This window comes from Chroicocephalus ridibundus, chromosome 1 (genome assembly GCF_963924245.1).
Source record: "Chroicocephalus ridibundus chromosome 1, bChrRid1.1, whole genome shotgun sequence".
NCBI classification, from domain to species: domain Eukaryota; kingdom Metazoa; phylum Chordata; class Aves; order Charadriiformes; family Laridae; genus Chroicocephalus; species Chroicocephalus ridibundus.
Window position 1 is genome coordinate 24,857,625 of NC_086284.1, and position 12,662 is coordinate 24,870,286.

General features: G+C 39.3%; 1 protein-coding gene across 4 annotated transcripts in view; it reads left to right on the forward strand.

The window, feature by feature from the left end:
• CDK8 (cyclin dependent kinase 8) overlaps window positions 1-12,662 on the forward strand; it is a 91,029-nt gene that overhangs the window by 53,464 nt on the left and 24,903 nt on the right. For 3 of the 4 annotated variants that reach the window (XM_063331574.1, XM_063331583.1, XM_063331587.1), the window contains one exon: window positions 12,438-12,495. The exons of the other annotated variant lie outside the window; for it this stretch is intronic. In XM_063331574.1, the coding sequence (XP_063187644.1) occupies window positions 12,438-12,495 (58 nt within the window). The remainder of the gene's footprint in view (window positions 1-12,437; window positions 12,496-12,662) is intronic. 4 annotated transcript variants of the gene reach the window in all.

The following is a 12,662-nucleotide window of genomic DNA, read 5'->3' on the forward strand; positions in this document are numbered from 1 at the left end:
ATTAATGTCATTGTAGTGGCTTTTGAGAAGTTTGTCCTTGTTTGGTGGAACATACGTTTAATAATAGCACCAGAAGCCCATCTGTTCGCATATTGCATAGTGACTTCTAAACTGCAAACGAGGGGGTACTTTAGAGTTTGAGATAGGAGAAATGATAGCATTGCTACTACAGTATCTAGGAAAAATAGCTGAAAAAAATGCAAATGGTGTTGCATGTTCCACAATAAAAAAAAACCTTTTTGCTGGTCTACCGTGTGGCTGTAGCCTGGCTGCTTAAGGAGACAAAGCTTACCCCGTGCATGTCTCTTTTTGCGGGTTCCCCCAAGGAACACTTGTATCCGTTGGCAAATTTCAGATATGTTTGGTAAAATGGTATGGTATCAAAACAGTGAAATTCTCTCAAATTTCATGAAAAGCAGATGTCAAATAGAGGAGGACAGGCATTTTGGGAGAAATACATTGAGAGTTGCAGCAGGGCCATTTCAGTTTGGCTTGTCTGCACTCTGAAGATCACTGGTCATCCTTTGTGCTTCCCCCTCTCCCCTGGCCCTGTGCACTTGGTCATCAAAACAGATGGCAGGTGGGAAAGGAGCTTGAGGATTCTGGATGGGGGAAAGAAAGGCTGGAGGGAGCTGGAATATGTGCAGTGAGAAATGCAGAAGGAAGATCTAGGACTTAAGTGCTGAGAACATGGTCTTCAAGAGCTGCACCTATCAGAGAACACCTCCTCTTGTTAAGAAGCTCCAGACTGAAAGATGTCATGATGAAAAGAAGAACAGGTGAATTAATAATACGTAAAGTATGTATAAGATTTTTTTAGAAAAAAGCTTTTTTTAAATGTTTCACTGAAGGCTTTTAACAAAGACTTCATATTTTTGTTCTTTATTGGAATTCTTGAAACCTCACGTTTCCTTTACCCCTTCCCCAAGAGAATAAGGGCTGATCAGATTGTAGTATCTTGATGCCTATAAGATTAAATCAGCCAAATTTAGTAACAGCTCCTGTTAACTGGGAAGAGTGCTTAAAAAGGCACTGCCCATTTAAAATTACCTATAATTTGTCTCTTCTGCAGGATCTCTGAATGAAACTATGGAGAATCCTATAGCAGATGTATTTTCTTGGGGGCAGGGGGAATATGTAGCAAAGCAGGAAGTCCAATAATTGAATTTTTTTTTGTATTTGTTTTGTATTGCACAGGTAATATACAAAGTGTTTTGAAAAATTAATAGATGTTTCCCAAGTACTATCATATTTAACCAGAAAGCGTCAAGGATTTTTGTGATGAATGTTTTAATAAGAATGTGTAAAATGAAGAAAAGGTGTGGGGTGTGTATTTTTGGTTTGGTTTTTTTTGTGTTTTTTTTGTGTTTTTTTTAATATGGAAAAATGTTTTGGAGGGGATATTTTTGATCTGCATATTGCTTACAGAAGCGGTACCACTTTTTCATGTCTGTGTATATGGTGCTTTGTTATTTCTGACTATACAAGGAAAACTGGGTTATTAAAAGATTTCAAAAGGTTCAGTCAAGTATGTGACTTGTGAAGTTGTAGGACCTCCTTGTGGAAGTAACCTTCATTGTTTAACTGTTGAAAAGGCTTGAGCTTTCTATTAATAGTTCTTTATTAAGGAACTTTCACAAGAAAGTGTTTAAAAATGTGGTGTTCTGAAAGTCTTTAGTCAGATACCCAAAATTTTCTGACAGCTGAGAGATCCCATCACTTCATATGTGTGGAACTTGGCATTTTCAGTCAGTCATAAATTCATTTAGTAGTTGTTACAGCATCAATCTCACAATCCATTTACACTGCCCTCGCAAAGGCTTCAGAAGAGAAATGAAGTTGTTTGCAAAAGGAATGTGCATTAAAGCCTGTGCTAACCTTGTTGTGTCATACAGTACAAAAAATGGGAGAGGAGGGGAGGAGGAGCAGCAGCAGGAGGACGTCAGTATTTGGATGTACGGAAAGATGATCAAATAACTGCTATTTTCTTAACAAAAATGAAGATTTGGAAGTTTTCTATATTTCACAACTATTTTTAATTGAAATATTAGAAAATATTGTGCTTTCTTCTAGTTTCTGTAGCTGAGGATTTTTGAATGCTGCAAAGGAGATACCTGACTAGCAAGTGTAGTTACTCTGTCATTTTGTCTTCAACTTGTGCATTTCTCAGAAAGCAAGATGCCCACGTGCAGGACCAGCATCCTTTATATAAAGAGGGCTCATTCCTTAAGGTGCCGTTTTGTCAAATTTGGATTTGTTAAAACACTTTTGCGATTGCTTTTTTCAAGCTTAGGAATATTTTGACTTTTTTAAATTCCAAGGCATTTAAGTAGATCGATAACTGAAGTGTAATGACGTAATGAGAATCACATGGGTCTAATATAAGTGCTATATTGAGGAATATCATTCATATATAAATACCTGATGTATAGTTAATTTTTATATCTCTGTGTGTGTATATATATATATAAGGATTTTTTTAATTAGTTTGAATCTGTTTTTATATTTTTAATAACAAAGGTCTTGCCAGAATCAGGTGAAGTTTTGAGGATGCAAATACATTAACTGATGGACAGGCTATGCTAGATTTGTTTCTTCTCTGTAGCTTTGAACTTGTTCTTTTGTTACTAGCCTGGTTTTTAACGTGCTGGCTTTCCAAGATGGCCAGATTATAACTTTTGGTTCTGACGTGAGAGGGGTATGGAGGACCAGAAGCTCTTTGATCACAAACGTACCTTTGAAGTAAGCTTAGTCAATAAAAACCCTGCAGTAAGATTTAGTAAAAACCTTGGAGTGTGATTTTTAGAAACACTTAAGTGCAGTTTGCAATTTCAGTTTTGTTGTTTTTTTAGTACTGAATACCTTGTTAAGGTTATGGCAAAGTTATCACCGTGTAAAATGCTGTGGAAGATAGGAATATACATTGTTCAAAATCCAGGAAATAACCATAATAATTGTTTTGTATGCATCCTGCTGTTGAAAGAAAATGCAATGATCTATATGAATGATCTATACTCATAATACAGAGGAAAAATTGAAAAGATGATAAGAAAGGGGGCCTACAGGAAAGCTGGGAAGGGACTCTATTAGGGAGTGTAGTGATAGGACATGGGGTAACAGTTTCAAACTGAAAGAGGGGAGATTTAGATTGGATATAAGGAAGAAATTCTTTCCTGTGAGGGTGGTGAGGCACTGGAACAGGTTGCCCAGGGAAGCTGTGGATGCCCCATCCCTGGAAGTGTTCAAGGCCAGGCTGGATGGGGCTTTGAGCAGCCTGGTCTAGTGGGAGGTGTCCCTGCCCAGGGCAGGGGGTTGGAACTAGATGATCTTTAAGGTCCCTTCCAACCCAAACCATTCTATGATTCTATAAAATATTCCTTTGATTAAATCTGAGCAGTTTTGAAGTAGTTTGTGAAAAATTCGCCTCATAAACAGGGCACGCTTATTCCATATAAAAGCTTGCTCTGTATGAACTCCCAACTTCACCTGACTTGCTTTGAACACGAGTGGCACAAAAAATAATCTGTGGGGCATTGTTTGAAATATTGTGTGTGTTCTGTGAACAAAGGTGCTTTAACAACCACTGGAAAGTGCATGGTAACAAATTGTGCCGGATTTACCTTTTTCATTTTTTCCTAGAGAGTTGGGCAAAGAGGAACCTTGTGAAATTCAATAAGGGCAAGTGTAGGGTGCTGCACCTGGGGAGGAATAACCCCCGGCACCAGTACAGGTTGGGGGCTGACCTGCTGGAGAGCAGCTCAGCTGAAAGAGACCTGGGAGTCCTGGTGGACAACAGGATGACCATGAGCCAGCAATGTGCCCTGGTGGCCAAGAAGGCCAAGGGCATCCTGGGGTGCATCAAGAAGAGTGTGGCCAGCAGGTGGAGGGAGGTCATCCTCCCCCTCTACTCTGCCTTGGTGAGGCCGCACCTGGAGTACTGTGTCCAGTTCTGGGCTCCCCGGTTCAAGAAGGACAGGGGACTGCTGGAGAGGGTGCAGCAAAGGGCTACCAAGATGATTAGGGGACTGGAACACCTCTCTGATGAAGAAAGGCTGAGGGACTTGGGTCTCTTCAGTCTGGAACAAAGACGGCTGAGGGGGGATCTTATCAACACTTATAAATACTTAAAGGGTGGGTGTCAGGAGGATGGGGCCAGGCTCTTTTCAGTGGTGCCCAGGGACAGGACAAGAGGTAATGGGCACAAACTTGAGCATAGGAAGTTCCACTTAAACATGAGGAGGAACTTCTTTACCCTGAGGGTGCCAGAGCACTGGCACAGGCTGCCCAGAGAAGTGGTGGAGTCTCCATCTCTGGAGACATTCAAAACCCGCCTGGACGCGTTCCTGTGCAACCTGCTCTGGGTGATCCTGCTCTGGCAGGGGGGTTGGACTAGATGATCTCCAGAGGTCCCTTCCAACCCTATGATTCTATGATTCATCCAGAACAGGAGAAGTTATGTATTAGTCAATACTGGTGGGGTGATCTGGGGGTGATGAGTGTACTATTTAAATGAAAAACAAAAATAAAATAGGGCTGTTAAGGAAAATGGCATGGGCTACCACAACTGCATGCAAACCAAAGAGTAAATAAGGCGGTTTTCTTCCTTTGTGTGAAAGTACAAAGTTACCTGTGGAAGCTGCTCCAGTGAAATGAGTGAGCAAAAACGGTACTCAGTGTTTTTATTACCCATTCAAAATCCTCACTTGTGGGGCAGAACTCTAAATTGAAAAAGGAGACAGAATTATATCCAGAATAACATATAGTACCTAAAAAACAGTTTTAGTGCAAGCTCTCTCTTCCCTTGCATTTCATCCTGCTCTGATGTGCCCACAGCATCCAGAGGCATCCTGACCTATGGATGGAGTAATCGCTTGTGTAGCAAAACCCACAGGAAATATACTTCTCCATGACTATTTGTTTTAATGTATTAAGTCTGTTATTACACCTTTGAATGATGTGTTAATGATATTTGACATGTTAGATTTTCCTAATATAATAGTGTTTTTGCCTATGATAACCACCTTTCCTTCCTTGGAGACTTAGTACAGAAAGTCACGCACTGCTACTTGTCCTGATGTATGTTTTTAGCAAGTGGGAGAGTTGGCCTGAAAAGTGTAATTAGTGGGGTTTTTTTTCCCCTTTTAATTCAGTTCCAACGAAAGTGATAGAAAAGCCTGTCTATTAGGCTATGTGTACAGGCTTTAATAAGTTACATTGCCTCAAGTTGGCAGTAATTGAGTGACAGCAACGGGAAGAAATTCTTGGAGCCTGTTCAGAGCATAAAAATGTAATAGTGAGGCCAACAACTTTCATCAGGCTGAAACAGAGATAAAATATGGTGATGGTAACTAGCAGAAGGCCTCCCTGGCATAGATACAGCATCCCTCTGTCTTCTATCCTATCCAAATACTTTCTGTACTTTTAAAATTTTTGAGCATGTGTGCTTTGGTAATCTACGTTTTTATTTTTGTTTGGTTGTTACTGGTAATTTTAACGGTTCCTGATTTTAATGAGAATTTTATTTAGATGCTTGATTTATCTTTTTAAAACAGCTTTGAGATGTTCTTTGTAAGAAGATAATTAACAGGAAGTATTAAATTAAAATAGTTTTTCTTAATTTTCCAGTGCTTTTCACAATTCATGTGTTTTTTAATTAAAAAAAAGACTTTAATGTTCAGATTTAATACATGTTGAATTCTGGGGAGCTATTGTTTGTGTTTGTGGTGGTCTTTTGATAATAATTTCTTTTAAAGCCTCAAATCAGTTAATAAATGCAACTGAAATTATCTTAATTGCGACTTGCACATCTTTGAATTCAAGGAAATAAATTAACTTTAGAAAAAGTGCTGATACTATTATTTGAATCTGGTTGTATTGACACTTCCATTGTGCTAAAGTACTATTTAGCATTGAAGTTGTCAGTTTTGTTCAAAGTGGAAAGAGAATGGAATTATTTTCTTTAACCATAAAATGTTTTAAAAAATCAGTTCCAATCCCTAAGAATGCAACAGGGGAGCATCTCACCTTGATAATAAGGATGTGTTTTGGTTTATGTTATTACTTGAAGATCAACAAGGTTGTTAAGACAGATGTACTTTAAGAAGCATAAATGTTTTATGGGTCACAGACCCTGAGATGGGGGTGTGAATTTTGCAAGGCTAGCTGAAGGCTAGTAGCACAGTTTTTCTTCTCAGAGAACCTAACTGGGGAGTGATTAAACCACGTCAGTACATTAAGATTTCTAATGCTGTGTCACAAAAGTGCTCTTCCAAGCAGGCTACAATTTGCCTTTGCAGTTGTCTTTCAAAACCTTTTTGATTTTTTTTTCTCATGCCACTGTACGACAAACTTCACAGCAAGACACTTTTAACTTATTTGTATTTCATGCTTTTTGGGCACTTGCGTGCAAACAGCTGGAGAAGATGTATTTTTTTGTATGATTGCAGGGTTGTGCATTTGAATCTGTTCCTGTATTGTATAATATAATACTTTGAAGTCTAAAAAAGTCATTCATTCTAAATCTTAATAGAATCATTGTTGAGGCCATGATTGCAAAAGCAAAATAATTTAGGGATAAAAGCACTTTGCTTAGTATTGTTCTCTTAAACTGCCTTTTTTTTTTCCTTTAAATCAATTGGTTTTAATGAAAACCAATGTTACACTTTTTTCAATTCTTGTCTCATCACAGGTAGAAATGGATAGGACAGCCAGTTCTGAAAATTGGTGGCACAGCCATTAACGATGCACAAATTAGTGGTTAACAAAAGTCACAGATGTGACTCACCCCATCACTGTGAACTCTCTACTGGATAATGTTTTAGCAGCCCAACTCTTCAGTATGGGATTATCCAAATGGAAATTGGTTAGGATGACACTAAAACCTTCTTTGAAAGGTGCGTTAGTGCAAGGTACTGCATGTGGGTTGGGGCAATCCCAAGCACAAACGTAGGATGGGTGGAGAATGGATCGACAGCAGCCCTGAGGAGAGGTACTCAACATGAGCCAGCAGTGCGCAATCATAGCCCAGAAAGCAACCGCATCTGGGGCTGCATCAAAAGAAGTGTGGCCAGCAGGTCGAGGGAGGTCATTCTGCCCCTCTGCTCTGCTCTCGTGAGACCCCACCTGGAGTACTGTATCCAGCTTTGGAGCCCTCAGCACAAGAAGGACACGGACCTGTTAGAGTAGGTCCAGAGGAGGGCCATGAAGATCATCCGAGGGCTGGAGCACCTCTCCTGTGAGGAGAGGCTGAGAGAGCTGGGGTTGTTCAGCCCAGAGAAGAGAAGGCTCCGAGGAGACCTTATAGCAGCCTTCCAGTACCTAAAGGGGGCCTGCAGGAAGGATGGGGAGGGACGCTTTATCAGGGAGGGTAGTGATAGGACGAGGGGTAACAGTTTCAAACTGAAAGAGGGGAGATTTAGATTAGATATCAGGAAGAAATTCTTTCCTGTGAGGGTGGTGAGGCACTGGAACAGGTTGCCCAGAGAAGCTGTGGATGCCCCATCCCTGGAAGTGTTCAAGGCCAGGCTGGATGGGGCTTTGAGCAGCCTGGTCTAGTGGGAGGTGTCCCTGCCCAGGGCAGGGGGTTGGAACTAGATGATCTTTAAGGTCCCTTTCAACCCAAAATGTTCTCTGATTCTATTAAAATGGAGGTATAAAGACGGTGAGCCGGTTCATAAATATGCATGGGATGACTGCAAACATTTAATAAGTGGGGAGGAAAAGGTAGCATTTACATTATAATACTGTACATAATTCAAAGGATCTTTTGTTACTTATTGATAGGTATGTTTAAAATCAACCTTTGAAAACTAACAAGTTCAGAAACAGCCTAGTAGCAAAAAATATGTGTAGTAATAGTTCATACAGACCTGGTTTGATGCTAAAAGTAATTTGTATGAAAGATCACGGTGGCTAAGTTGTCCAAAAATGCCTTTTTTTTTTTTTTTTCTCATTGCTTTGATGAGTAAAACTTGGTGGAAGGAGGACCCAACAGCAGAATGCCTTTCCCGGAGTATGAGAAAATGTCCTTCAATTTCTAGACATCTATTATGCGGACATAGAATAAGTAATCATCTCCCGCTCCTATGAATAATTTGCTGTGAGCAATAGGAATGCTGTTGTCTTTTTTTTTTTGATACGATCACATCTCATCAAGATGTAGATTGGTATAATTTTCATGTTGTTTGCATTTTTTATCTTCAAAATAGAAAACCAAATAAGTTCTAAAGTTTGAGTTTCCCCTCTGAACGAACACAAAACATCTTCGGTGTATGTTAGGAAGCAGTATGTGACTGCAGTGTTTGTTCAAATGGGACAATGATTTAAAAAAGGAAAAAAGCAGCAATCCTGCAGAAAAAATGTTAAGGTTACAAGCCATGCATTTTCTTCACGTGAATCAATAGCCTTACACAGTGAGGCAAACCCAGATACCATACTGGGGTTGTATAAAGTGGAAGATGCTGTGCAAGGCGTGTAAAATGATCCCTCTGCTGATCCCAAGAGAAACCTTGGCAGGAGCAGTGTGTGCGTAATTTGGAGCGCTCCAGTTCAAACAAATAGGTGGCCCAAGGCAGTACAGCTAGAGGAAAGCAAGAAGAACAATCGTACGTGCAGACGAAATAACCCGCTAGGAAACACTGAGCAGAAGAGTGTTCTTTTAACGTAGGTGATAGGACTGGAGAGAGATGTAGATCTTCAGAAGTGTAAGAAGTCTTTGTGGTGAAGGAGTGGGTGTCTGATCTTTCTGTTGATGTGTAAGAGGCAATGAGAGTAACCTCATTTGTTGTGTTAGAAGCAGCAGAAAAACCCTGCAATAAAGAAGAGTGGAAGAGCATAGATTGCCTGGGAATTGTGCGGCCTTCATCACCGGAGACTTTAGGATCCAAGTGAACAAAGAGTGGTTATCGTGTGTCAGGTCAGATGGATGGAAGAAGGTGACTGCCTGAAGTTCTTCGTAGATCTATAAAGCCGTTTGTATAGCCTCTGGGTTTTTAGTGCCTTTGTTTGAAATGAGCCTCCTTCTTAGGATTTCTGTTTGCACTTTGCAAATAACGATTAAATTAGAAGTACCTAAAAACATTTCAGTGAGGATCTTTGTTCTCTCTTCAGTAGTAATAGTGATTAAATGCACAAGATTAGGATTTATCCAGAAATCACACAAGGAGTCCTACAAAGCCAGATCTAGGACAAGATAAGATTCGGTGCTGTGCCATGGCTGCTGAGGCCATCCGTCCGTGAGAATGGATTATTCCCCTGCTGCTGAGGTGGGCTGTTGGTGGGGGGTGGGGAAGGGTGATTTTTCTTAAATTTTGTTCTGTGGGGTTGTCAGAAAGTTATTTTGTTGGTCTCAAGTACTCAGCTGTACATCACTGCATGGCTCTTCACATTCAGTTTAGGACCATAACAGCTTTCTCATTTGCATTTGTCTCGCATGAGCAAATTATTTTACTTGAAAGCAAAAGTACATATGCTTCTATTAGAACAAAAATGAGTGACTTAAAAAGGTTGATCATTTGTAGTTACAAAAAAATTGATAGCTGTTTTTAAGTAATGTGTTTTCAGAACACAGTATAAAAATTGCTGAAAGGTTTTTCTTCGCTCGCTCAGCCCAAGTGATTTGAATAACCACTTTAAACTTTAATTTTCTCTGGATAATGAAAATTTAACTCAAATGTAACAAACTGAATTGTGTCCAGATTTCTCCCTTCTGTTTCTAATGACTGCTTATTTGTCTTTGCAAATAAATGTCTAATATGTAATGAGCTGCCCAAAGAGACAAATGTGGGGAGTAGGTTTTTTTTCCAGATGGTGGACTTGAGTCAGATATCTAACAAGAATCTCGGACCTGCCTTTGGACTGTTGTTTGTGGGCTTGAATGTTTCTCAGGGAGTCCCCAAAATGCTTGTGTTTTAGTAACTTCAGTACTGTCCCTATACAGCTTTCTGGTAGATATTCCCCTATTGAATTTAAATACTGATTAATGGTCTTGTTTGGAAAATTCTTTCAACTAACAATGTTGTTCCAAGCTACTAATGCAATGATTTTAGGAATGGGAACCTTCAGAATAACACCTCTGATTTAAAATTTAATTTTTTAATCTTTAACTGTGATATTATATCTCTATACAGTGATGTAACTGTATCAATATTTTTGTCCATATTAAGAATCTTCTGTTTCAAGCAGAGCTGTTTCAGTGAAGGGCCTTTGAGTCTAGAAAGAGGTGAACTGCTGTAAATGGTTATTCCAGATCGACTGAGGTTTTTTTTTAATTTTATTTTGTGGCTTTAGAAGATTCTTACATGGATTTCTGAATTGTCTGTATTTTAAAATATTTTCTGTAAATTCTGAGAGTAAAAAATAATCTGAGTGTGAATCAAGCTGTAGCTACTTATTTTGCTAACCAGTACTGTCTCATCTCTTCGTGCTTTCTCTTCTCATCTGTACCTACCTTGAATGTAGGTAGAAGATCTTTGGGGCAGGAATTGTTACCCAGTGCTGTGTTGGTTAATCATCTGGCATAATGGAGTCTTTGTGTGTATATGGCTCGATGGCCCTATCAAAATCCAAATAGCAAAATATTTTAAGGTAAAAATAACATGAGGATGTTACAAGCGTTTTTGTAGAGTATTATCAACCTGTGAAAATGCAGGGGGAGAAATTATATTTTAGGCCAAAGTATTATTTACCTGAAAAGTTTTAGTGCCTGTGTAATGTATCGTTAACTCTACTAAAAAAAAATAAATAATTAGGCATGTAGCTTATTAACATCCCAGATATATTGAAGCAGTTTTTGTAAAAGATATGAGTGTTTTCTTACCTACCAGTTTGAATTGCTTTAAACTTCAACATTAACTCTGAATTCAAATATTTATGCTGCTTGTTTATTTTAGGACTTTTCTAGAAACAATCAAAATTGAATGCTTCGTGAGCTGTGTGCCCACATAACTGCATTTTTTTTTTTAAATGTTGAAGCAATACTTACCTGGAGTGTTTGCCTTTATTAAAGAAAACAAAAAGGGGTGGTGGTGGTGTGGGACACAGGTTCTTCTGCACATCACTGAGGTAATGCAGCACAAGTTGGATCTGTTGTTATTGCTGTTGGAAAGATAATGGGATATGTATTACCTCTTTGATCACAGTCAAGCTATGACATTTTCTTACGTCTTTAACCTGCTCTCAGAGAAGAGATGCAACGCCTCAAATTCCTTTCACATATTTTGTGCGTGGATTGTACGGTTTCGGAGATCCATGTTGGAGCCTTTCATGAGCAGTAGTAAATAAGTTTCTCAAGGCAGTTTTTTGCTGGATTATTAATTTTCTTGCACCTTGTTTTACACAGTATGAATTACTACTAGATCAGTATGAAATTGTGGTCTTTTGTCTCTTTGAATGTGTTTACACCAGAGCCTGATAGATTCGGGAAGACTTGAGAATTTCCCAGAATGTGTGTTTGGTAAATCACACTAAGATATTAGCATTTATTTTATTACTGTTTCGGTAGCCTAAACTGTCTTGCTGGGGTACTCTTCAGATCAATTTAAACTGGGAAATCAGAGCAAGAGCTGTAACTCAGCCTTATTATAATTCTTGCAGTTCACAACTGAATAGGAGCCCCTGTTTTGTCCAGGATTTACAGTATGAGTGGGTACCTAAATCACTCCATTTCAAAACAAGTCTAGCATAAATTTTCAGCTTCAGTTGTGAATTTCCAGACTTTCCCCCTCCCCCTCAAAATAAGTGCTGCAGGTTTGATTTATATAGTGTCTTAGCACTGTTTCTAATCAGCTGAACTCTAGCTCAATTCTTTAACTCAACTCCCTAGTAAAAGAAAGGGAAGCCAGAGAGAAAAATAATGTAAAGGCAATGCTTTCCAGTTTTGCAGCTGTCTGAATTGATATACACTTGTAAATAGGAAAAACTTAGATGATTTTTCTCTCCGATATAAAGTGATATGGTAATGTTTAATCTGCATTTCACTCAGATTTTTTTTTTTTTAATGTAAAACGTGTCTGCAAATGTGCCTAGTGACCCTGGGCAAAACACCTTGTAGAGCTTGCATCCTGTCCCTGTGCTGGGGGTGCAGGGTGGTGGGCAGCAATGGAACTGCCTCTTGCCGAAAGGATCTAGGGCAATTTTGGTAGAAATCTTGGCGGCTCGGCGACTGCCAGCTCCTGTGGGTTGAGGGCAGGCACCAGGGTGTCAGTCAGGGGACGTGGTGCTGGAGCACAGAAGTGCCGAAAAGAAACATGAGGAAGATGCAGTCAGGGAAAACCTGTGTCTGGGGCCTTGCACAGCTTTACCGTGACAGAGAAACTTGTCATTTTTATCAAAACAAATTTGGTTTGAAACTGGCAAAACAAAGCTTAACTAACTTTTCAGAGACTAATGTTTAGGTTTATCGTGGTATATGTATTGTATATTTATTTTTTTTTCCACAGAAACCTGCTAATATTTTAGTTATGGGTGAAGGTCCTGAGCGAGGAAGAGTAAAAATTGGTATGTTTACATCTTTGATAAGTCCCAGTGTAGCATTTAAGTTAGAATGTTCTGAAGGTGCGGTTGTACCACTTAAAGTAGTCATTGTAATACTAGTACGTGCCTGGGCACATTGCCTAAATGCTGTTTTCTGAGTGACTGGCTTCTTGATATTAGCCCCGTGCACC